This window comes from Carassius auratus, chromosome 13, assembly GCF_003368295.1.
Source record: "Carassius auratus strain Wakin chromosome 13, ASM336829v1, whole genome shotgun sequence".
Classification (NCBI taxonomy): Eukaryota; Metazoa; Chordata; class Actinopteri; order Cypriniformes; family Cyprinidae; genus Carassius; species Carassius auratus.
The window spans coordinates 18,004,794-18,031,772 of record NC_039255.1 but is presented as its reverse complement, the minus strand read 5'-3'; the positions used below and the strand labels follow the sequence as shown (position 1 = coordinate 18,031,772).

The 26,979-nt window shown below is 38.4% G+C and overlaps 1 protein-coding gene across 4 annotated transcripts; it reads left to right on the top strand.

Moving 5' to 3' along the window:
- Positions 1-208: 208 nt before the first annotated feature.
- LOC113112934 (cell division cycle and apoptosis regulator protein 1-like) lies at positions 209-18,914 on the top strand. 4 transcript variants are annotated; one of them, XM_026278869.1, is made up of 26 exons: positions 209-311; positions 1,605-1,762; positions 2,011-2,177; positions 3,323-3,454; positions 4,303-4,335; positions 4,486-4,682; positions 4,783-4,909; positions 5,026-5,139; positions 6,850-7,042; positions 7,130-7,271; positions 7,400-7,555; positions 8,014-8,239; positions 8,323-8,436; positions 10,884-11,050; positions 11,738-11,948; positions 12,954-13,037; positions 14,022-14,210; positions 14,295-14,486; positions 14,930-15,148; positions 15,963-16,098; positions 16,185-16,273; positions 16,346-16,492; positions 16,822-16,945; positions 17,050-17,235; positions 17,451-17,656; positions 17,738-18,914. In XM_026278869.1, exons 2-26 carry the CDS (start codon positions 1,651-1,653, stop codon positions 17,792-17,794), a joined length of 3,720 nt encoding a protein of 1,239 aa, XP_026134654.1. In that variant the 5' UTR covers positions 209-311; positions 1,605-1,650; the 3' UTR covers positions 17,795-18,914. The 4 variants fall into 4 exon arrangements, with proteins under 4 accessions (XP_026134654.1, XP_026134657.1, XP_026134655.1 ...); XM_026278868.1 differs by having other exon boundaries at positions 210-311; positions 8,011-8,239; XM_026278872.1 differs by lacking the exon at positions 5,026-5,139.
- Positions 18,915-26,979: the final 8,065 nt, after the last annotated feature.

Sequence of the window (26,979 nt, the reverse complement as noted above, 5' to 3'; positions counted from 1 at the left end):
TAATTTATGAAAGCAATGGCCATAAACAGTCTTCATTTTCAGTTTGTCTAAAAGCTGACAAAAGATTCTCTCTGATCTCATTTGAGGCGAAAACATGATATTTAAATAAAGTGATTGAGAAATAATAAAATGACTAATAATAATAATATAAAAAACGGTTCAGTTATGTTTTTAGGACTGTTTTTCTTCGTTGTCGTGTGTCATCTGATCCTGGATCACCGTCGCACTGATGCGCTTCAGGCGAGCTGCGCATGCGCATCATCCAGACCTCAGTCAGTGTTTCTCTGCCGGTGAATGAGAGAGGACGGACGGTAAGCTGCGACAATAACAGATCGCTTGCATGTTTACATATTGACTGGAGTTTTGATATAGTACTAATGCTTCATCGAGAACTTGCTTGTGTGTTAATCTGCGTTAATTGTATACACTTTTGAGGTGTAAAAGAGACACAAGACAGCGTGCTCATGCGAGGGCCCGTATCAGACTGCTGAAAAACAAAACACTGCAGTCAGCACAGTTGTGCTGTACACACTACCACTGAGACTGCTGTTAAGTTTAAGTTATTACGCTTCATAGTGGCAGAGAGACGTAATACAAGGTTTTAAATGGCTTGGTCAGTGTTGTGTCGCCGCGTTAGCTGCTTAGCTTGCTGCATTGAGAATACATTGGTGTGCTAGGCTAGTGCAGATGAACGGTTTCATAGTAAAAGTGATTATTTGGGTCTTCACATAAAGGTCACGAAGAAGTTAATGTTGCGTAGTCGCTGTAGATCTGGACTTAAACTGAGTTTTAAAGCGGGAAGGGGGTTTAAAAAGTCTGTTGGTGTTCTGGAACTGACAGATGGCTTTGGCTGTGTTTCAAAATCTAGTGAGCTCCCTAAATAGACAGCATGTCCGAGTTTACATTTTTTTTATTAGATTGCAAACAATCTAATTATCAGTAAGTTAATTATCAGTAAATTGCACAGAGGTTCTTTAAAGCTGCTGTATTTATGAATCTGTTCATTAAACAAAAGTCGTTGCTTTCTTTGAACGAAATAATTACATTTCATCCATCAAAGTCGAGAGAGATCCCTAACTAGGCAGCAGGTCAGAGTGCATTCAGAGTCACTGGCTCTTGAGATCATGAGGAATTATTTAAATTAAATTAACAATCTTGTAAAACACAGCTAGCAGTTATCGGTTAATGAAACAAATCTTCTTCACAGATTTTTAATTTAGTTTAAGTTAGTCTTTATAATAACCTAAATGTGTTTATAAACATTAGTATAATTGGAAGCTTGATCATTTTAAGCTATTATCAGCCCTACTTTCTGTTTCAAGTTTAAAAACAAGCATCTTACTGCAGCAGTAGTAATAAAATATCATATAGCTGTCTGATATATGACTCGAGGGCCTTTTGATTGTTGTCTTTCTTGGGCAATAGGGGCCTTAAAGTTACAAAGATCAAGACTATTGACTGTGTGTCTTGTGATCATCTGCTGTGTTGTCTTGGCAAGCAGCCACTGAAACACACACTATATTTCAGGTCCTGTCCGTCCAGTTTTATGCTTGTACAGTTTAGAGCTTGCAGTTTTAGTTAGTAAATGATTTTTTTCCTCGCAGGAAATAATCTTCCTCCTGATCCAGCGGAAAGCGTGAGCAGGTCTCCATGGCCCAATTCGGGGGTCAGAAGAACCCTCCGTGGGCGGCCCAGTTCGCCGCCACAGCAGTTTCACAGCCCGGCCACTCAGGACAGTCACTGGACCTGAACAGTTTACACTGTAAGTCATCATAAATGAGCAAATACTTGAATCATTGGCACTGTGCTACTTTCACTTTAAATTGCAGTTTACTGAATGTTAGTCTAAATGTGCATTCATAGTCTCAAGCTTTATCTTATTTGTGAAGGTCAAAGTTCAAGATGTTTTTTGTTTGGGTTTCTCTGAGTGGTCAAAGTTTGCTTGTGTTTGTCTGAATGTTGTTGCCAGCAGTTGCCATGTCCTTACTATCTCACACATTTCTCCCGTAGCGTTAGGAGTACAGCAGCCGTCCCTCTTGGGAGCGTCTCCTATGTACACTCAGCAGTCGGCTTTAGCCTCCCTCAACACACAGTCGGCTGCCAACTACCAGCTCTCGCAGCAGACGGCAGCGCTCCAGCAACAGGCCGCAGCAGCCGCTGCTGCAGCATTACAGCAGGTGAAGCCCTGGCTGTGATCCATCACCGTAATGCAGCTGGAGTAAATGCATAATAAAGCCTTTGGCTATGTTTGGAATAGCATACTAACATGCTGGATGTATAATTTATGAAGTATTCTACAGTATAAAGTGTGTATACTGCGAATAACATGCAATTATCCCTAATCCCTAGCGAATAACAATCAGCATTTTCATTTCTAGTGTCATGAAAGCATTTATTTGGGAAAACTAAGTAGTAAAGGGCTGCATGATTTTGGGGAAATCGTTTAGTTTTTTTGATGTAAAAGTTTTTCTGATAAAAATTGTGTTTGCAATTTAAATGGGATGAAAATAATAACACAATTTAGATTTATATATAAATAAGGATAAGTAAATAATTTATTATTATTATTATTATCATTATTATTAAATAAAAAATATATACTGTTTATTTAAGCATAATAAAAAGCAACAGTATATTACTATTCAAAAATTTCACTGTATAAAAAAAGAGTATTAAGGAAAATAATCGTCGTCATAATACATTTATTTTATATTAAAACCTTAAAATTGCTATAATAATATTATTGGCTGTCGTAAATTTCTTCATTTTTCAGACGTTAAATCATCAAACTTGTATTCTGCTGGAAGAACTGCAGGCAGATCTCTTAGACTGTTAAGCATTTCTCATTACAAGTGAGGGAAGATGGTTGCCAAATGCTGCATTCTCAAGTGCACTTTAAAGCAAACTCAGAGCAGATGCAGAAATAAAGTTAGTGCGGCGCAGCATTTACTGTGAACCATTCCACTCACAAAACCTCGCTTCACTATTAAAAGATGCAGCACATATATTAATTTTAATTCAATATCAGCCTTTGATATCTGACAATCGCAATGAGCCATATCGCAATTTCAGTTTTATTTCAATTAACCATGCAGCCCTAGTACAGAATTATTATTTTCCAAAAATAGTAGTAGTTATACAGTGTGTGCTTTGCACTAACCTAATCTCATTCTGTTCACTGCAGAGCACAAAGTGCTTCCTCCATCAGTCTGAATTGTACTCGTATGCATTTCTAGCATGTTCAGTGTTGGAGTGCTGTAACCTGAGCCCCTCCTCCAGCCTGCAGTGAGCAGTCTTGAGTCACTGGTGTGTTTTATTTTAGTCGCAGATCAATTCAGCCCTGCAGCAGTATCAGCAGCAGCAACAACAACAACAACAGCAGCAGCAGCAGCCGCCTCAAGCCCCCCCACAACACCCTCCACATCAACAAACTCTATACAACGTCCCACATCAGGTGCATATGTGGGCTCTCATCTGCACCTCCTCTTTTACTTTGCCTCATAGCTTTTCTGAAGCCTTTGTTTTATCATGAAGGTTGTTGGTATACTTTCTTGTGTGTTCCACGGGGTCTAGGGGTCTCTTTAGATCAAAGCGCCTGTCAGGTTCATAAATGGATACATCATGACAGATGAACTAAAAGTGTAGCAGTCAGCACAGTGGTTACTCTAAAGAGGACAAGTGCTGCAGTGCCTGTCTGCATTATTTAACTATCTGGACTCACTACCATTCTTAGTAGACGGGTTGGTTCAAGCATGTATTGATTTTTTTAGTTCATACTTTTCAAATATGTGGTATCAACATTTAATTGTGGTTTTAAAAAAAGCTGCTGGGGTCAGTAAGATTTTTTTTTAAAGGAATGCATAAAAATGTATCAAAAGTGACAGTAAAGGCATTGATAATGTCATCGAAGATTTAAATAAAAGCTGTCCTTTTGAACTTTATTAATCAAAGAAAAAAAATCTATTATGGCTTCCACAAATATATTAAGTGGAGCAACTGATTCTTAACATTAATAATAAGAAGAAATGTTTCTTGAGATGAAAATCAGCATAGTAAAATGATTTTTGAAAGATGATGCCTTTAAAAGGAATAAATAAAATATATTAATATAATTTTTAAAATCGATAACATGTATTTTGAATGGTATAGTGTATTAATTGGAGCTTATATTTATATAGTTAACATCTAGAAAATGTTTAAATTTTGGATTTTATATAAAGAAAATATATTTATATGTTAACAGTTTTTGCGTTATAGTTAATGTGTAATTTTTTCTTTTGTGTTCTTCTTTATTTCTCACAGCTTCCACAACCCCAACAAGCCCTGCTATCACAGGTACACTGAGTTTCCAAATTCTGAATATGCATCACATTTTTTTCTCATCTATTTATGTTTAAATGTGTAAAACGAAGCAAAAGATCTCTTAACATTGCCAGATATGAAATGTGTTAATGTTCTACTGGTGGTGCTGTGTGTATTATGCAGCCCCCTGTTGCCTTGCCCACCAGCCTGAGCCTGTCAAACCCCCAGCAGACGGCACAGATAACCGTATCCTACCCGACCCCGCGCTCCAGCCACCAGCAGCAGACCCAACCCCAAAAGCAGCGTGTTTTCACGGGGGTCGTCAGCAAGCTACACGATACTTTCGGCTTTGTTGATGAGGATGTCTTCTTCCAGCTCAGGTGCATTATGTTGTAAATGTGCAATTGTGTTTAAGCTTTCAAGTTCAGGGGTGTATAACTTTTGGGTGTGTATGTGTGTGCCCTTTTTTTGTTTTTGTAGTGCGGTTAAGGGGAAAACACCCCAAGTCGGCGATCGTGTTCTGGTGGAAGCTGTCTACAATCCCAACATGCCTTTCAAGTGGAATGCCCAGCGCATCCAGACGTTACCTCAGCTGCCCAACCAAACGGTTAGCAAACCCACGTGGTCTGAAAGGATCCCTGGCAGATACAGTCTGATATGTCTCTGCTTTCACAGTGTGTCATGATGCTGCTGTTGATTCCTGTGTTCTTAATCTCCATGTAGCACCAGCCGCCTCAGCCCTTACCTCAGGTTTCCCCACAGCTGTCCAGCTTTTACTCTGAAGCAGGAATGCAGCGCTACTCTGACATGCACTCTGCGGTGGATTCAAGACAAAATGTAACCCACACCACTTGACCCCCAAATCCCCATTCTCTCCTCCTCTTCCCCTTTGTCTTCTGCTTGATCCGCTCCTCCACTCTCCTGTTTCACAAACAGGCTTCAGTCACATGTCCTTGGGTTTCTCTCTTTCCACCCAAGACAAGTCTCTGAAGCTTTTTCACCCTTCCCTGTATTACAGCTCACAGCTTCCGTGGTGGATTTGTAATTAAACATATTTTTTTTTGCAATCCATAGATTCCATCTTTAGCTAATCAGCACCTGCTGTGTTATTAATGCACTTTGTCTCGGGGGGGATGCTGTAGTCATATTTGTTTTATTTTAGTCTTATTTTTGTAATTTCCCTAATTAATTATTTGATTAATTTTTAAAGAGTTTTATTTAAAATTTCAGTAGTCCACATGCCAGTGAAGTTTTACCTTTTATAATAATTCTTAATACTAATTACAAATTAATAAATTACAAAATTAATTAACCTAATTACAGAATTTAAGGCTAAAAATTAAAGGGGTCATATGATGTGATTTCATGTTTTCCTTTCTCTTTGGAGTGTTAAAAGCTGTTCGTGCATACTGAAGATCTGTAAAGTCTCAAAGATTAAAGTCTGAAATCCGAAGAGATATTCTTTATAAAAGTGAACCCTCATACACGCCCTCCTAAAACGCCTCTTTTTTTTTTTAAATTTGTATTTATCTGATAATGAATTACCTGTACACAAATGTCACACTCAGCAGGTGCATGATGAAAAAGCAAATGCAAACTGGTGTGTTTTGTTTTATGTAACAAACAGTACTTGTGCGACACTGTCTCCGTTGGAAATACCCAGAATACATGGCTTCTTGCATTTATTTTCTTGAAAGAAAGTGCCTTTTTGTGCTTTTTTTCCCCAAAGCAAGACTTGAAAATCTATTGTGTCTTTTAACAGGGGCCAAAACCAGCAAATGTTAATAGCAGTGCTTCTGCCTCCTCTGTCTCCAGTTATTTCTAACCATTTATTTTCTTTAGTGCTCCTTGATTACTCATTTAGGCACATTGTCCTCCCATCCTATAAAACAGGTTACCTAAACATTATGTACTGGAATAATGTTATTTATTTAAAGGCTTGCTTTATAGCTCCTAGCGCCATAATAATTTTGATGTGTTGAATCAATGTGCAGCAATATATTTGTGTTTTCTTTTGATAGATGTTGACTTGTTGTCTGAAATACAGCTAGGTGATGTTAATTGAATATATAATTTTTATTGTGTATTTGGTATATTTTCCTATTTAAATATATATATATATATATATATATATATATACACTATCATTGGTTTGTGGTTGGTAAGATTTTTTAAATGGTTTTGAATAACATCTCTTATGCCCACCATTTATTTGATTACAGTTACAGTAAAAACAATAATATTGTGAAATATTATTACAATTATATAAAACTTGTGTATTTTAATTAAAAAAAAATGTCCATGGTAAAGTTGAATTTTCAGGATTCGTTGTTGAAAAGAAAGTTCAAATAAATTATTTAAAAATTATAAATGTAACATTTGATTAGTTAAATTGAATTATAAAAAAAAAAAAAAGTGTCTGTGTGTTTGAAGTTGACTACCTTTATGTGGGGGGCGGGTCATAATATGTTGTGATTTTGCACTATAAAATTGGCAGCTGTACATAGCAGCAAAGCCAACTGTTTGGTTCTATCTCTTCTTATTCAGAACCAGCCACCAGGGCCAAACATGATGAAACAAGGTCCCACCATGCTGCAGTCTCTCCCCCCACCCACCACGTTCAGCGTCCAGGCCCAGGGACCTCCTCCGTCTCTTCTGCAGGCCCAGCTCTCTGCTGCCTCTCTGGCCCCACTGCTGCAGAACCCCCCACAGCCCCTGCTTCCCCAGCCTCCCCCTAAAGGTACATCAACCCCTCCTCCTTTCACAGAGTCGCTCTTTTACAGAATCAGATCTGACCTCCCATCTCTCTCTCTCTCGCCATGTGTAGACTCTGTGTTCTCAGGGGGTTTGCTACAGCCCCCGGTGCGGATGATGCCTCAGCCGCAACAGGTGAGGCGTGTGGACCCCTCACCCCGCTTCCCCAGCCGCAGTGACCGACCAGAACTCATCCTGAGGAAAGATGACCGCAGGTCAGCACTCATGCATACTAATTGAGTAACTGAGTAGAATTGCTTCAGTAGTTTGGTCCCAAAAATGGATATTGTGAATGTTTATTCGCTGTACGTGCTCAAGCTTTGTTTTGCCTGTGTTTATGTAGTCGGGAAAGAGATCGAGAGCGAAGGAGATCAAGAGAACGTTCACCCCCACGGAAGCGTTCTAGAGACCGGTCTCCTCGCAGAGAGCGCTCTCCAAGACGGCCACGCAAAGTCGTCCCAAGATATACAGTGCAGTTCTCCAAATTCTCTCTCGATAGGTAAGTTAATAGTCGTACAGGAAGAAGATGTTTTGTTGCAAATAATTAATTTTTTTTCAGTCGATTCACGATGAACCAATTTAAGTATCTCACTATTTTTTTTCTTGTTTGATTTGTGTCACAATAGAAAGGAATATACGAACAACTTCTGTTTCATGAAAAATGTAGGCAACACTGGTTAAGATCTATCAGTTGGTTTTAAATAACCAATAAAATTTGACCTTCACAGAGCATAAACTTGCATTACGAGCTCAACAGAATCAAAAAAGCACAGAGATCTTGAGAAGTTTATACAGCGATCTGTCACGCCACATCAAAGAGAGTCAAAACGGCATTTATTGTTTGAATTTCCTGAAAAAAAGGACATAATTTGATCAATGCGTACCGAATCAAAGATTTTCAGTATGATTGCGTGTACCGTTACACCCCTAAAGACTGTCTGTCTCTGCTCTCAGTAGTTACAACTGTGACGTGATGGAGTTGCGGCGGAGGTATCAGAGCCTCTACATCCCCAGTGACTTCTTTGACGCGGTGTTTACCTGGGTAGACGCCTTTCCCTTAACACGGCCTTTCACTTTTGGAAACTACTGTAACTTCCACATCATGCATAAAGAGGTGGACTCTCTGGTGAAGAACACGGCTGTGCTGGACCCCCATGATGCCAATCACACGTACAGCGCAAAGGTACCACCCTCCCTCCCAGTTATGGTCATCTTTTTTTGTCTGGTGGTTTTGGCAGTCATACTTAATATTGATGATTGTTCTAGGTAATGCTACTGGCCAATCCTAGTCTAGATGAGCTGTACCATAAGTCCTGTGCTCTGGCAGAAGATCCAGCAGAGCTGAGAGACTCCTTCCAGCACCCTGCCCGCCTCATCAAGGTACAGCTCTCTGAGTGACACCATTAACTGCTTGTTATTCAACCACTAACTTATGTGCTATTTTAGGACAATTGTTTTGCACTAATGCTGTAGTATTTCTCAGGAATGGACAATATTACAATGTCTGGGACTGTAGATATTATTACTGTGGACCCTTTTCAAAGACCGTGATGATGCATTTCCACAGTTAATAACATTCTAAATCTATAGTGTGTAATATATATATATATATATATATATATATATATATATATATTAGGGGTGTAACGGTTCACAAAATTCACGGTTCGGTTCGATACGATACACTGATGTCACGGTTCGGTTCGGTTCGGTTCGATACGTTTTAGATACAGCAAAATGTAAAAACATCTCAACTTTTCAGAATGCCGCAAGCGCACCGCGGGTCATGTGACAAGAACCAACCAATCAGCTTCATCCTTTCCCGTAACAACGTTGAGAGCTCAGCCAAGATGAAGGATCAGCTGATCATAGTTGTATATGGATTGCAATTTTGAAATAAATTTAGTAGCAGAGCTACTGCAAGCGATTTTTAGAGCTGCAAATCCATTTATCCTTCGCTGAAATTTCCGCGTCTCATGGAGAGAGCACGTCATTGTTGCTTAGCAAAGACAGACGCCTCATGAGCGCTTCTGCCCGAGCGCTTTGGAAAGGAAACCACTCTCTTGCCATCACCATTATAGCTTAAAGGGAATCCAAAGTGCACCCAAACACCAGACCTGTTGGTTATTGGAGGATCTTCTCATTTCTAGTCTGTTAAACGCATTGGCTATTTTGCAACGAGCCTTCAGCGCGTACTGAGTGAGCGAGCGCCTGCTGAGTAGCCTAACATAAACATATAAGATGGTGTTTTTTTCTTCTTCGGGAGTGTCAGGGGCGTTGCCTGTTACGTTGTTTGGGTTATTGGGCTACCTTGTTGAACGCATATCATTATATTTCTCTCTCTCTCTTTTTTTTTTTTTTTTTCAAATATAATTAAATACTCCAACGAACCGTTCGGTATACATAATGCGTACCGCGTACCGAACCGAAAGCGTCGTACCGAACGGTTCAATACGAATACGCGTATCGTTACACCCCTAATATATATATATATATATATATATTATTTATTTTTTATTTTTTATGTAATGCACATTTATAAGACTATATTTTTGTGGTATATTATCTAGGTACTGGTATTACATTTCAGAAAACAAGTTAACGCTGCTGTGTGAGTGTTTTTAACACATCGAGGGAGTGACAGCAGAGGTGACACATTTCTCTTGAACAAAAGAGAAGAGAAACTATGTCTGCAAAAAGGCCTGCTAGTTCATGCGTTTTAAGACATTCTGCATTTTTTGCTAGCAGTAAAGCTTCCTGTCGCACCAGGAACTGAATAAGAAAGAAATACAAAATTGTTTCTCACATCCAGTTTATTCTGACCATGATGAGGCACATGTCAGAAAAATGTTGTCTCAATACCACAATATTTGTAGTTTCATTCCCTTTTCTAATAACACAGCAAAAAATAACTTGCTTTTTTAACACACTCCTAATTTAAAAAACATTTATTATATATTATTATATTATTAATGAAGCTAATAATGATAAATAATAGAACAATGTAATGTAAAATTAAATAATTTTAAACATTCTGGAAGAAATTGAGTTTTTCTTCAGCATTAAAACATGCACTACTGCTCAAAAGTTTGGAGTTGGTCATCTTTGCATTTGTAATTAAAAATACAGTAAAAACTGTAATATTGTGAAATATTAATACAATTTAAAATAACTGTTTTCTATTGTAATATATTTAAACATTTTTTCCCATGATGACTCCCAAAGCTATTCTGATGTTATGCTCAAGAAACACTTCTTATAAATCAATGTATTATAAATGCATTATCAATGAAAGCAGTTGTCCTGCTTAATATTTCTGTGGAAACTGATATTTATTTTAGGATTACTTGAATCAGAAGTTTGAAAATAACAGCATTTATTTGAAATAAAAATCTTTTGTAAGATTATCTTTAATGCAGCTCTTGCTGTAAAAGTATTTTATTTTTAAGGAGTTCAGTGTTTACCAAAATTTACCAACTATTTAACATAATTTATCTCTGACTGAAATGTTATTACATATTACACATCATTTATTTGCAAAATGTCAAATGTTTAATGGGATTTAACCTTAAGGACCCTGCTATTGCAATCTGTTAATTAGAATGCACACTGAAACATTTCTTGTTCCCTTGGACACTGAAAGATGTTTGTCCACTCCTGTTTATGACGTGGGGAGTTTCTGTCTCTGTCCTTTTCCATTGCTGAATGCTTTTCTGTGTGGAATAAGCTCCTGTGATGTTGTCGCTCCCTGTGTCCGCCTCATACGCCTCCTTCAGAGCGATCGGTGGCTCCCAGCGTCTTGTAACTCCTTTGACCTCTGTTTTCAGTTCCTGGTGGGGATGCGGGGCAAGGACGAGGCTATGGCCATCGGGGGTCACTGGTCTCCCTCTTTGGATGGGGCCGACCCGGAAAACGATGCCTCGGTTCTTATAAAGACAGCCATTCGTTGTTGTAAGGCTCTGACAGGCATTGATCTGAGTTTATGTACCCAGTGGTAAGTACATCTCCTTTCTCGGTTTGTGCCGATGCATCTCCTTGTAATCTCCATGTGTGCAAAAAAACAAAAAAAGGCAGACAGGCAGAAAAGTCTGTGACCCGCTGCATGGTTTTTTGACACAGCAGAGTATCTCCTGACATGTTCGATGCTTTTGTGTGTATAATTTTGATTTGTCAAGTTTAGTTTTGCAATGTTTACGCTACTGTGTGTGTGGCAGTCCTGCCTCTGTATCTATGTGGTGAATGCATTGATTCTTTTGCTCCGAGAGCAGAGCCAGAGGAGTCGCCGCCATCGTTACTTTCTGTTCTCTCTGACCTTTGCCTTGTGTTAAATATCTTACATATTTAACTTGCTTTCACTGTGTCTGAATCTGTCCCTCTCTCACACCCCGGGGGCTCGTAAGCTATCTTTCGAGAGCGATGGGTTCAGATTGACGGGGTGCAAGGGGGGCGGGGTCTTCGTCGTTTTTGATATTGTCTGTCGACCTCCCTGATGCGTGGCTGCCGTTCATCCTGAGAAACCCCCCATGGAGTTCTGCAGACTGTATTTTCTCATACGTGTCTCATACGGGGGGTCGAAGGGGTCAGAGCTTTTTGTGTGTGTGTATGTGTGTGTGTGTCTTGGGGGAATTGGGTGATGTCTCACAGAATGTTTCTTTCCAACGCGCTTCTTCCTTTGCGACAGGTATCGTTTTGCAGAGATACGCTATCACCGCCCTGAGGAGACTCACAAAGGGCGGACAGTCCCCGCACATGTGGAGACAGTGGTTTTATTTCTCCCGGATGTTTGGCATTGTCTTCCTACCCGCTCAGAGTGGGAGGGCCTGTCCCGTGGACTCAAGGAGCAGCTGGCAGAGAAACTCGTGGCTGAACGGAAGGAGGCTGATGGAGAACAGGCACTGAACGCTAATCTCTCTCTTCTCATTTCCGCTTCTCACAGGCACAGGAATAGACAAACAAAACACTCAAAACACAGAAAGAAACAGACAAATATCACAGGCATCATACAGAACCCACTTTTACCATCCCTTGCTCTCATCCCTGTCTCATCCCTGACCCTCCACCCCATTTCCTCCTGCTGTCCCTCTGTCACGCAGTCTCACACTCAGCCGGAAGAGATTAGGTCCTACTTTATGACACCTGTCAACTGGTAAAACAGCTTCCAGCTCTGTCAAATGCACGATTGACAGCCCTGATTAGTAACTCTTGATTTCCTGTTTAATTTCAACCAATCCTATCTGAAAATTGAACCAATGAGATCAATTGGGAAATGAATGCTGGAATCTGGAGAGCCAGTTGCATTTATGATGTTTGTGTGTTTTGTTTTCCTGTTCAATATCTGCCGAACTCTCTCGGAGTTCTGTCTCTTGTGTGTCTCTTTTTTTATTTTTTTATTTTTTATTTACACCGTTCTCTGATTGGACTGTGTCTAGACCCTTTGTGGATGTGATTTTTCCAGGGAGGTTGTTTATCCGAGGACAGTTCTGGCTAGGTGTTTAAGAAAACAAGCTAAAGAGAGTGTACATGTGGGCCAAAAAAAGGCAGCAGTAAATGTAGAAGTGAGGTTTGGAGACCTTCTCTGAGTGCATCTGTCCCATGTCCATCTCTTGAACCCACTGTCATTGATTATCTTTTTGTATTCCACAGAACTGGCATTTATTGGCTGATGAGTGGGATATGGATCTGTTTCTGAAAGCTAGAGAGCTTCCGTGTATCCTAGCAGTGGATATTTATTTTTTTACCCAATCAAGAGCTCAGTAGGAGGAGACAATGAGAGACAGTTGTGACCTTGCTTCTTGCACGGATCAGCTTTTGTTTCAAAAACTTCTTGGAGTCTGAGAGTGGTGTGTTAACATGCCGTTGTCTTTTCTCTCTTCCTCTCTTTCACATAACGTGCACAGGAGGAGGAGGATAAGGATGAAGATGATTCAAAGGAAGTCACTACCCCAACTCACTGGGCCAAGCTTGATCCAAAATCCATGAAGGTGAGATTCCCACAAGCAGGTTTTCTGCTACAGACTGAACTTTTATTATTTTACATCAATATTCTCTGTATTCTGTTTCATGGGGTCTTTATACCCTTTATAGACCTAATGAAATGCTTTTTAGTATGCTGAGGTATAGAAAGACTTAATAACCAATAACCAATAGTTTTTAGTTTAGCCACACCCTTTTTTTTTTATAGACACTGATTTTGTCGTTTGTTAACAATAGTTAATGTATGAAATAACAATGAGCAATACATTTGTTATTGTATTTGTTAATCTTTGTTAATGTTAGTTAATGAAAATAGTTACAGACTTTACATTATTAAACTAATTAAACTAAATGCTGCTCTTTTGAACTCGGCAAAGGATCCTGAAAAAAAAAACCATCACACTTTACACAAAAATAGTTTTTGACATCGACGATAATAAGCAATGTGTCTTGCATTAAATGAGCATATTTGCAGGATTCCTGAAGGATCATGTGACGCTATAAACTGTCATTTTAAATGTTAATAATATTTCACAATATTAACGTTTGTTTTTTGTTTTTTCTAAATGCAGCATAACTTTTTTTTTTTTTAAAGCTAAAACAAAAAAACTGAAGGGTATTGTATTTGATATAAAGTATCAATTTGATGGTTCATTGTTACAAGAATGGAGAATCATTAAAAATGGCACATTTTGTAAATTTTCTTTTCTTTAAATTATTTGTGCGCTTGTGTTGAGAAAACCTTGCTTGCATACTAGCGTTTACATCATCAATCCGTCCAATAATAGTAGACATTTGTGCACTATTATGTATAATCATAGTTTCAAAATCAAGTGTAGAACTGGAAAAGTGCCCCAGTAATCTGTATATAAAAAAAACCCCACTTTAATCAACTGGAAAAGCTATAGAAATCAGTTGGAGAACAGCACAGCAAGACATAAATCTGGCTTCATGAGGTGTTTAAAGGGCTGATAAAATGAATTTGCACACAGGTCAATGACTTGCGTAAGGAGTTGGAGAGCCGTACACTGAGCTCTAAAGGGCTGAAGTCTCAGCTGATCGCTCGCCTCACCAAACAGCTGAAGGTGGAGGAGCAGGTGGAGGAGTCAAAGGAGCCGGAGAAGCCCGAACCTCCGAGTGTGGAGGAAGATGAGTCCTGCAGACCGGAGGATGACCGAGAGGTGAGAGAAGACCAGACGATCCTGCTTTTATATAGAGCCCGTCTCATCAATCGCATGCAAACGTGAAAAAATGTTTCCCTCCAGGAAGAGGAGCGAAAGCGACAGGAGGAGCAGGAACGTCAGCGCAGAGAGAGACGTTATGTTCTGCCAGATGAGCCCACCATTATCGTCCACCCCAACTGGGCTGCCAAGAACGGCAAATTCGACTGCAGCATCATGTCCTTGAGTGTGCTGCTGGACTACAGACTCGAGGATAATAAAGAGCACTCGTTTGAGGTGAGGATCACTGCAGAGAGGGGAAACAACAAGGTTTTACTACAAAGTTTTAACTACAAAGTTTTAGGACACTTTTGCTCGACTTCACCTCATATAATTACACTATTCTGGTTTCAGATACACTTTTGAAACTAGTTCTCTTTGGCAGTGAAAGGAGGGACTTAACATTCCAAAACTAATCATACTCAATTAAAACCAAACCATAAACATTTTCGTTGCTTGAAATAAAATATTAAAGAAAACCAGTTGCCATGTCAGCATTTCTTATTATCATTAACTTCATATACTAAAATAACTTAAACTGAAATAAAAATAAGTAAAAAACAAAATGACTAAACCTTTAACTTAAAATAAATAATATATAAGGTATAGCATAATTAATAGAAACTATAGCAGTTTTCTAGTGATGCTAAATAACACTGGTCTTTTGGCATCTGTTTCAGGTGTCTTTGTTTGCTGAATTATTCAATGAGATGCTTCAGCGAGACTTTGGCTACAGGATCTACAAAGCATTCACTTGTCTTCCGAGCAAGGACGAGAGGAAAGACAAAAAAGAGAAAACTAAAAAAGAGGCAGACCGGAGGGACGTGAAGAAGGAGAGGGATGAAGAAAATGGAGAGCCGACCACGAAGAGAATGAGAGAGGAGGATGAGAAGAGGAAGGTGGGCGAGATACTAAAAAAGAGTTCCTACAACCATGAAAAACATGGAAATATCAGGACATTTTAATGCTGTGTCCTAAAAGAGTCATGGAAATTATGAAAAGGTTTCCATAGCAAATATTGATTAGTGATTGTGGTTTCACGCTTAATTTTATTTTTCACGAAAATGTTTATTTGGCATCATGATCAAGCAGAAAAGTCATGGGAGGGAGATTCACACTGATGGGTCAGAAAGCATGGAGAATGTGTTAGGATAGATTTTTTGATTTAGATGTCCATTAAATGCTTAAAGGGTTAGTTCAGCCAAATATGAAAATGAAGTCATTAATAACTCACCCTCATGTCGTTCCAAACCCGTGAGACCTACGTTCATCTTCGGAACACAGTTTAAGATATTTTAGATGTAGTCCGAGAGCTCTCAGTCCCTCCATTGAAGCTGTGTACGTCTACTGTCCATGTCCAGAAAGGTAAGAAAAACATCATCAAAGTAGTCCATGTGACATCAGAGGGTCAGTTAGAATATTTTGAAGCATCGAAAATACATTTTGGTCCAAAAATAACAAAAAATTATGACTTTATTCAGCTGTGAATATTTATTATAATATTTATTATTAATAAATATATATATTTATCAAACTGTGTTCCGAAGATGAACGGAGGTCTCACAGGTTTGGAACGACATGAGGGTGAGTCATTAATGACATCATTTTCATTTTTGGTTGAACTAACCCTTTAAGCTTTGTGCTTTGTTCAAATGAAGCATCTTTTAAAGCTTTTTAAATATATATGGCCATTTTAATATCTTGTGGGTAAAGGATGAGGAGAAGGAGAGGGGTATTAAAAGAGAAGAATCCAAAGATGACGATGATAATGAAGACGGCAGCAGCAACAACAACGCTGATGAATACGACCCATTGGAGGCAGAGGACGCAGACGACTACGATGATGATGGTAGGGGCCACACTGTTTGCACCTGGATCCTCAAACACACTTTTGATCAGTTTTTGATCCAGAAACTGATTCTTTGTGCTCCTCAGACAAAGATGATGAAGACTCTAATGGCAGGGACCGAAGAGACGACCGGCGAGATGAACGGAAATCCAAAGAGAGGTCATCTAAAGATAAAGTGAGTCAGCCACACAAAATCTTTCTTCTGCTGAGAGGAGTGGAGTGCTTTATTATTTCAATCTGTCTGTAGGATGAGAAGAAAAAACAGATGGTGACGTTTAACAAGGATCTGCTGATGGCCTTTGTGTACTTCGACCAGAGTCACAGCGGCTACCTGCTGGAGAAGGACTTGGAGGAGATCATGTACACGCTGGGCTTGCATCTCTCCAGAGCTCAGGTGCTGCTTCTGTCCAGTGAACACTGCTTCTGTATTATATTGAAGAAGAAGAAGAATACAAACAATATTATAAATGTATTCTAGTAACTGTAATAATTATATATTTTGATATTAATACTTTATTATCTGATTTAATGTTAATATTAGTTCATAACAATACTTTTAAAATTGTACGAAGTGTTGTAATTATGTAAGATATATGAAAAATAATGTGTTTTTGAAGAACCTAGTATGAGAACCTTTTAGTTGCATCAAGCTTGAATTTCTTAGTTGCAAGCTATATTGCATATTTATAACAGACTAACGTATCTTGTTTGTTTGTTTTTCAGGTGAAGAAATTGTTAAACAAACCACTTGTTCGAGAGTCTTGCCATTATCGAAAGTTAACGGACAGACCTAAGGACGAGCCGAGCCCCACACTGACCTCCGATGCTCTGACAGACAACCTTTTAGGTGTGCAAAGACAATGATGGCTGGAACTGAGTCCTTTATTTGTAACACTAGAGTACACATCCATGATGCTACTGTAGACTGAATCCCTCTCTGTGCTCTGACAGGTAACCAGAGCTTGCTGCCCAGTCTAAAGGTCAAGCGGGAATCAGAGGACAGCAGCGAGTCGTCTAGCCTGATCGTCTACAAGGGATCGATGGTGGATGTGGGAAGCATGATGCAGAAGCTGGAGAAGAGTGAGAAAACCCGCGAGGAAATTGAGCAGAAGCTCATGCAGCAGGACATCAAAATGGGTAACAACCTCATCTGTCCTGTTTTCATTGTGTATTGAAACAAGCATGTCAGCAATGTCGAAATTCATCAGTGGAGCCATTTACATTTTCCTTTCCTCCAGATGTTTTCTTTCTTTCCTTTTGAAAATTATACCGTATGCTATGAACTGATAACGAACAAATTTTTCTACTCTCACATCATTTGCATGGGCTAATCAGATCTTTTGGTTTTGTAGAGGAGGACTCAAAGCATATAGCGGAGCTAGAAGCAGCCCACCGCAGCCTTCAGAGGGAGCTGGAGGAGGTGAAGAACAATCTCAGAGAGACCGAGAACAACCTGAGAGCCTCGGACCAGCAGAAAGGCAGCTTTGAGCATCAGCTCCACAGCACAGTGTCCAGCCTCGACACCATCATGAAGGAGATCCAGGGCGTTCTATCACAAGTATGAACCTTCATTTGTTTCGTCACTGTGTGAAATGTAGTAAAATGAATCATGAGTGCTAGTGTTTTGTTTTTGATGCAGGGTGACCCTTCAGAAGACAGTGACCAAAAAACTCAAGCTAATGGCTCCGATGAGTGAAGGTCCTTCTCCAGCTCATCCTCATCTAATCTCCCTTCAGTTGTGTAAATAAGCTTAAAACTGACCCAATTCTGAGGCTTGTTTCCTTCGATCGCTTTTGTATTCTGTGTACAGAGTTTTCATGACTGGAGGCAAACTCTCATTTTCCTCATAATTCTACATTCTTTGGTTTTGGAAAAGAATTCTCTGAATTCTTCAGAATCCAATGATTATTACGCTTGTCACGTTGAAGTTTAAATGATTTGTTTGAATTATGCCAAAGTGTTTGGTTGCTAATCCATTGAAGCTTTTTTTGGCTGTTTTTATTTTCAGAAGTCGCTAGTAATTTTAACGTGTGTGTTGTTATATCAGCATATTTCATTGTTGAAATAATACATGATTTGTGCCAGTACGTGAGTTGTAAGCAGTTTATTTAGCAATAAAAGTTATTTATGTTTAAATCAAACATTAGAAACAGCCGTTAGGATTGTATTAGGATCTACGCGAAGCTGCTTTCTGACGTCTTTCATTGTTCCATAACAGTGATCGAAAAACATGTTTTATTCAGTGTCTTTCGTTTGTTTTGGTCACATCTGCGCATGCATATTAATTAGCGCATGCATATCAGCCTGATTCCTGAATAATAATCTTGCAGACTTCTCTTTTTTTATTCATTTGATTTGATCTTGATGCTTTGTTCTGTGATCTCTGTGTAATCTTACCAGGGTAGCTTTATGAGAATAGGGCCATGTTCTTTGTCATCTCAAACAAAACCAAGGCAGTTACCCTGTTAAAGTTGCACAGGCTTGATCAGACGGAGCTGTTCATGTCCATTCTGAGTCCTGGGTACGTCATATCCGAGTGATTGTAATGTGTCAGAATAGTGTGAGGAGGATACTGTGTGTTTTCCAGTAGTTTGTTACGCTGGAATTGTTGGCAGGCATTGATTATTTAGGTTTTTTTTTATGTTTTTCCTATTGTTGGCCCACTAAATAACATGAGAATGATTACAGTGGGTGGTTTCTGCTGAGTGGAAAAGAGCCAAACCTGGTCAAGTGCATATTATTTTTCTATTCTGAATGTACTGTATGGTTGTCCTGGTGAAAGAGAAGAAATAAAAGTGCTTCATTTTAAAATTGCATTCAGTTGAAGTTTGAATTTTCCCCATTTGTTAGGAATTTACAGGGGGTTTTGGGAACTTTGCAATGACATTTTTTTCCAGTAGATGGCAACATTTGTTTGATCTAAAGGGATCATGCATGCACTTTTATGAGGAAACCTAAGCAATGGGTTTAATAAACAAATATTCTTCTTCTCACAGACTTTGTTGAAGTTATTCTAACAGTGTGTAAAGTGTTTCCATTGTTTTAGTTTGCAGGATAAATGTATGTGAATAGGGTGAAATGCATTGCATTTAATGCATATCTGGTCACACTTTATTTTAAGGTCAAATTCTCACCCATGATCTAACAATTAACTATGACTTTTGCCTTAATTAACTCCTAATTTGCTGCTTATTATTAGTTTATAAGTTAGTTGTAAACTGTAGGGTATTGGGTAGGATTATGGAGGCCATGCATTATATATACTTTATAAGCACTAATAAACTGCCAATATGTTAATAATAGCTAATAAGCAACTAGTTATTAGTGAGAATTGGACCCTATACTAAAGTGTTACCATATTTCTATCAGCGCTGTAGTAGAAGTGGTTTTCTAGTAGTCTTTTACCTTAAAAGACAGTGGCAATCTGCTTATCTTATTTGATAGATGTGAAAAGATGATATTATTTTTTAATTTAAAAGACCTAAGTGCAACGGTCAAACAACCTCAGTGGACTTTAACTGTAAGAGTTTATGTGGCATTACATCACCAAAGTGTGGGCCACAATGGCCAGGAATCAGTGTAGTCAAAGACATTTTCCTGCAGGTCCAAAGTGTTTAGTCATATTCTCCTGAGACACAGTTATGGAGTTCTTGTCTCTGTAGAGGTTGTTATATTTTAGTGAATTTCTCTGAGACCTCACATTTATTACTCCCATTAATACACTTCTTTTTTCAACATGCTGTCCCAACAGCACATTAATATGCAAATTAGCTACAATGTATAGATAACATTGTGTTAAATGGAAAAAACCGTTTATGGAAATTTTAAACATGTATTGCATAAATTAAAATGTAATTTTAAGAATTAAATTTTTGCTTACTTAAGCTCTAAACAATGTAATTGCATGGAAAAAATACTAAATTCAGAAAGCTTTTTTTTTCAGTATGCAGATCGTAATGCCCACAAATATCTACTGAATAAGAATGATAAGATCCAGCACATCATAACATGTTAATTTGAGACTAGTCTAAAGGTATGGTCACATTAGCGATATTTTGGTAAAATTTTGCAGACAAAAAAGGTCCATTGTCTCTTGTCAGTCATGATGCTGTATTTGAAACACTACTTTGCAGACCGAAAAATAAAAACATTTATTCAGAAGTGACTTTCAAACCAAGTAGTTTTCTGTTGGTCAGCGCTGATAATTCACTTGAAAATCTTGATCCTTTTGCTAAATCTGCAGGGGGAAATCCATAGCCCCCTTACATGAAATGGCTGGATTTCGCCCATGAAAATTCACAGATGTGACTGTACATTAAAGGAATAGTTCATGCAAAAATTTCCCCCCAATTTTTTTTATTTTTATTTAGCATTACATCACTTACACACCAGTGGATTCTCTGCAGTGAATGGGTGCCGTCAGAATGAGAGTTCAAACAGTTGATAAAAGCATCACAATAATCCACACAACTCTAATCCCTCATTAAACAACAGTGTGAAGTGAAAAGCTGCATGTTTGTAAGAAAGAAATACATTAGTATGTTTTATCTTTAAACAGTTTCCTCTGGCAAGAACACCGGTCTATAATGCATAATAACACTTCCTCCGGTGAAAAAATCCCCTGTTGTCCTCTCACATCAAAACCCACCGATAAATCGGGTTTAGAAATGTTTTGGACTGTTTTCAGTTGTAAATGGTACTTGATTGATGCATATTTCTCTCCTGATTCAGACAATACTTTTTCATTAGAGAAAGCAATCATATGGATAGAGCCTATTTTAGCCAGAACCAATGGTTTGGAGTTCAAGACGTCTTAATAGACCATCTGTTTGGACTCTCGTTCTGACGGCACCCATTCACTCCAGAGGATCCATTGGTATACAAGTGATGTAATGCTGAACCCCTCCAAATCTGTTCCAGTGAAAAAGAACACACTCATCTATATCTTGAGCATGAGTTAAAGATAATACAATAATTACAAACAATATTTTAGTGAAATTCTCAGCAGAGGGCCCGTCTACACACACTTTAACAACCAACCAGATCTTAAATCTCACACTGCATGACATCTGGTTTTAAAACCCATTAGAACACGAGCACCAGACACACAGGTTTAGCATCCACCTCTCATGTGATTTCCACATTGCACTGCAACATTGAAAAGACACTGTATCTGGCCCAGTGTCACTCGGCAGGCCAGCTGCACCAGGAGAAGCAGGCGGTGTTGTGAAATCAGAGCCGGCGCAGGTAAACCCACTCCTTCCCTAAAACAGAGGGCCTTTGTGCCCCTCCAGTCTGGGTAACACTCTCACTCTAGAGAGCTAAGGGACAATCAGCTTCTCTTTCCTTCAGAGGGCTGGGCAACACTCTCACACATGACCCATGAACAATCAGCTTATTTGAATTCAAGCTGCGGTGCTTTTTCTTTTCTTTTCTGGGTGGAGAGTTTGGTTGCATCTGTTATAGCAGCATTAGAGGAGAGATCATGTTACGACACTCCCCTCATCTAACAACCACCTCTCTAAACAGGGAGGCCTTCTCATCTTCCTGATTTCAGGACAACACTGTAACTTTCTTACAGCTACTGTTGTCCTGTGTATTTAAACGATCAGTGGAGGTGTTGATCGTTCGATGTTTCACCATTTCTCCTTTTGTTTCTGGAAGGCTCCTGTTGTCTGCCATTCCTGTGTGGCATATAGAGGCTAATGTTTCGCCTTTGTCTGGGGTCAGACCCATCATCCCCTCAGCTCTGTCTGAGTTGTGTGTGTCTGTACTGACATTCGCCGTCCCCTCCCCCTGTTTTTCGCACACAGCTTTGTTTCAGAAGACCCCACACTTTGTCCGAGCCCCTTTTCTCCTCCTCACACTATCACTCTTTTCATTGCTCCTGCTGCACAAAGTCTCACCGCCTTCAACAAGTCACTTGTGCTAAGGTGTAATTATCATGACAATGGCATGTGGTCTCTGGAGACTGTGTGATAGCTTTTCATAACATGTTGTGCTTCTCTGTGTTCATTATTATTTGCTTGACTTCTTGGAAATAGAATTGACTTTGTGGCCTCAGAAATTCTGAAGTAGGAAGTCTATGCATAGTTTTTGCTGACATATACAACACTGTTTGGGGTCAATATGAAATTAGTTTTTTTATATTATTTATATTTATATATTTTGATCACCGGGAAATCTTGAAGCTCGCATGCCTTTTTGAATAATTCATTCAAAAATGACTTATAAAAGTAATTAATTCAGAAATCAGACTACAACGTTCACATGTTTGGTTTTTGAGTGAAGCGTGAGGAGGACTAATAAAGCGATACGGGGAACACTGATGCAATCTGTGGGAAAGATTTGACTTGGGAAAATCACAGCGACCGAGAAATATATAGATACAAGTAATAAGATCTTGTATTTTTCATATTTCTGACGTGGTATGAACCATTCTCATGCACCATTCTCATACTTTGCACTACCCACCTTTAAACAGGGATCTAATTCTCCTTATTCATTCACTTGATCTTCCACATAACAGCCAAACAAACATAAAAACCACCCTCTTACGTGATGCTTTAAGTCTTTTGACCACTGAAGGGCATCTACGTCAGGGGCATTATATCAGCCGCCAGGCCCTCCAGTATTTGAGAGATGCTTGTATGCAGTTCCTAGTTAGCTGGACAACCCAGTAATGTCTGCACGGACAGGCAAAGTGAAGCAGTTGTTGAGAAAATTATCCTTTTTCCTGGCTCTAAAGCAAAGGGATATTGGGTTACAGTGTGAGAAACCTGTGTGGTTGTGTTTGACTGGCTGTTTGAGAACACACCCCTGTGTTGTCTACATGGCTGACATGGGCTTTGAGGTACCTTGCGTGTTCGTGTATTAGTTAACAGTCCTTCATTTTCATAATTGTATGTTTTAGATTTCACTTGGTCTGATGCCATTATATAGTAAGGAGATGCAGTAGACTGTATTAAACATACTTTGTGGAACCAATACCAAAGTATGCGTTATTTACAATAACTTTTCCGGCATGCATGTTTCAGTCTCTAAACCAGGCAACAATGGAAACAAACGCAGGAAAACACTCTTTCCTGCTAGTTGCTGGGCTGATTTTTGAGTGTCACTGACCATTTCTCAGTCTAAAGGAAGCCGTTCTGTGCAATATAAACCCAATGTCACCAATATAGATATACATCCCAGCAGATGTACACTACCAGAAGTCTCTTGTGTTCACCAAGGCTAGTTATTTGATCAAAAAACAGTAAAAACTATAATACTGTGGAATTTTATTATATCTTAAACTTTTTCTATTTTAATATATTTTAAAATGTAATTTTTTCCTATGAAGGAAAAGCCCAATTTTCAGCAGTCATTATTCCAGTCTCCAGTGTCACATGATTCCTTCAGAAATGATCCTAATATGTTGATGTAATGTTCAAGAAACACTTGATAATCATTGTTATAAATGTTGGAAATATTTGCCCTGCTTAATACTTTTGTGGAAACTGTGATGCAGTGTTTTCAGGATTGTTAGATGAAAAGAAACAGATATCTTTAGAAACATTATAAATGTCTTCACTGACACTTTTGATCAGTTTAATGTGTTCTCACTGAATAGAAGTTCATTTTAATAGAATCATTACTGACCCAAAACTTTTAATGTATGATTGTAAGCTTAGATTTGATGCAAAACACAGTATATTGATATCTACCTTGTCTAAATACATTTAAATGCATTTGGAGCGCACTCATAATATTTGAATAAGACGTCTGTGCATTTAAGTGTAATACTACACCGCACTGACCCGGATATCGCCCTCATTGATGTGAAAAGCATGCACTCAATTCCAGCGGAGGCAGTTCCTGCATGGATGTAGTCGCCCTGGTGCAGGGTCACTGGAAGCAGCAGGAGTCTTTTAACATGCCAGCATTCACCTAACTAACCTCTAATGCATGCTACCTTTGAAGTTGGTTTTTACAAGGCATTTGAAAGGCTGATTGCTTTTTGCAGCAGTGATTTTTAGAAAAAAAATCTTCATTAAAGCAAATGGAAGTCAATGACAGGACACTAGTTATGAGGTGGCAGATGATATGGCACAGAAATCTTAGATGATATGAGAACTTTTTGATCATTCCAATCATTCAATACACTATGTAAACCCCTAATAACAGACATATATAATAAGTGCACCTGCAGTGGAGCCTGTGTGTGTGTTCCCGTCTTGCTGTACACCCTGCAATTACTCTAGCGCTTGAGTTCAAACTCTCACTCTACTGTGAACATCACTATGTTCAGGTGTATGTTTGTATAACAGCTTCTCACAGTTGGGAAGAATTTTGTGTAGCACTGGACTGCTGTATCTGACAACACATAGATCTGTGGCATCTTTGAGCTAAGTTTAACTTGACCCATGATAAAATATTGTAATAAAATCACAACAGAATTTTGCATAACAGGATGCTAATGCACCAAGACAATGGAGATGGCTAATGGAGATGCAACACATATAGGAATGGCCTTTAGCCAGGTTTAATAAAGTGAGGCCCAAAACAGTGCAAGTTTGGTTAGGAGCTGCAAACTCTATTTGTGACACTGGGTCATAAACATATTTCTGTAAAACTGTAAAGTGTGTTTTATTTAATTTCTATATAGTATGAGTGTGTCATATGGATGCTTTCAATATTTATAAGCAGTGTTTTATCTCTTCCCTGTTGTTGTTTTTTTCATAACAAAGAAAATCTAACACACAAAATTGCTCAGTCAAAACCTCATTTTGATGAAGCACTCCACATTGATTTTTCTCTGACGTCTAATGGTATTCTTAACTGCCTTTTGTACATCAGCTCACACCATAAAGTTTTAACAGGAAGCAGTGAAGTGTGTCTTTGATCCGGTTTACTGCAGGAGGGTACATGTGCGCTCATAATGAAGGAGTCAGGTTTCAGTCTGAAAAAGAAAAATCACTGTCAAAGTCTCTAAGAACTTTATTTTTACAATTTAAAAATGTTCTTACTTGGAACTATAAGCTACACTAAACAAGATATTAAAATGTGTGTGTGTGTGTGTTTTAAATGCATTTCAAATAATAGACCAACAATACTCACCAGTCCATTAGCTCTAGTGGTAATATACCCATTTCATTCCCCCGTGGACATCTTAACTTTACTGAAAACTAAAATCCTTCTGAAAAGATAAAGAGAACATCTGTGAAGACAGAATTTTAAAACCTCTGGGTGTTTGGAATATATATTAAATATACACCGTTTTGGCTCTGAATAAACCCTAATGGAGTATGAAGTATATGCTTTCTCTAAAAACAGCAAGCTGATGGTTCTGTTGAATTCTTTGCCAGAGCATAAAAGCTTTGAATCGAACTGGCCTTGGAAAAACTGGATATACAGAAAGAAAATGACCAATCCTGATGTGGTTGTGGTCAGAACAGATGCTTTGACTCATGGTAAAAACACAGATGTATGAAGACACAAGGTCTTATTCATTGGACATGAGGACTGGCAGGGGTCTTTAAATGCGTTGTATGGCAATCTTCCAAAGAGTGTGCGGTCATGCACGTCTACCTTTAACATGATTTATGGTGGGAAGAGGGAATGTATTCTTTACATACATTGAGGAAACACAATATCCTGTTCCACAGCTAGATCTTGCCCTATGGTCATACATACATTTCAGCCACCTTTTGATCCGTCTGTCATATGCCAGACGTTCAAGTTTGAATTCAGTCTAATACACAAGACAAAGCTTGAGTTTAATCTAGGCAAAGGATTTTGGATATTTTTATTTGTACAGATTTCAAAACAGCGGTATGCCTATAGATAATCGCTGCCTTATGATAGTTTGTGAAATTTTAGTCTTGATATTCATGCTTCTTACACTCTTACACATTGCTGATGATAGTGTGATATGGGAGAGACTAGTCACATGAGGAAGTTGTCAAAAGAACTATATATAAGTACACTATTAAACTGCCATTACTGGCATTGGTGGTTCCATGAAGAACCCTTACACCCATGGATCCTTTCAAATGCACAAAAGCAGCTTTATAGCAGAAAAAGGTTCTTCAGATTATTAAAATGTTTGTCACACTAAGATAAAAATTTTTTTTGAGAACTGTTCACTGAAGGGTTGTTTGGGGAACAAATATTGCCCTTATGGCATCGCCACGAAAACCAACTTTTAGAACATTTATTTTTAAGAGTGTACATGGTTTTGAGTCAGCAATCCACTTGCGCAAAAGGGTGTTTTCTCTGGCAGAGGGTTTGAAACAGTTCAAAAACCTCTTAAATTATAATGAAATCTGTCTTCCCAACTAAAATCCCAAATAGCTTCGCAAATGTTCAGTAACAAGTTGTAAAACTATTATTGCTTTTCACATTTTAAATGTCATAAATTCATAAATTGTATAAATTACAATATTTATTGCCCAAATCACCAAATCAATGCACGTACTGGGTCGATACATTGACTTCTTTGGCCAATAATTGCGGAAATTGGCCAATAGTTAAATAGTGCTGTCAAACGATTAATCGTGATTAATCGTATCCAAAATAAGTTTTTTACATATGTGTGCGTGCTGTGTATATTTATGATATATACAGTAGTTACATATATAAATACACACATATTCATGTATATATTTAAGATATATATATATATATATATATATATATATATATATACACACACACACACACACACACACACACACACACACACAATAACACATTCATAATAAACACAGCAAAAACACATATGTAAACAAAAACTTTTATTTTGGATGCAATTAATCTCGATTAATCGTTTGACAGCACTAATTTTGTGTTACCAAATATGTAAGACAAACTGCTTTGAAATATTCACTTGAACAAAAA

Bases quoted from the DNA above. Each gene is read 5' to 3' on its own strand.
- LOC113112934 (XM_026278868.1), top strand. From the start codon at position 1,651: ATGGCCCAATTCGGGGGTCAGAAGAACCCTCCGTGGGCGGCCCAGTTC. The intron at 4,910-5,025 runs GTTAGCAAACCC...ATCTCCATGTAG, and splicing joins CTCAGCTGCCCAACCAAACG to CACCAGCCGCCTCAGCCCTT. The intron at 16,946-17,049 runs GTGTGCAAAGAC...GTGCTCTGACAG, and splicing joins TCTGACAGACAACCTTTTAG to GTAACCAGAGCTTGCTGCCC.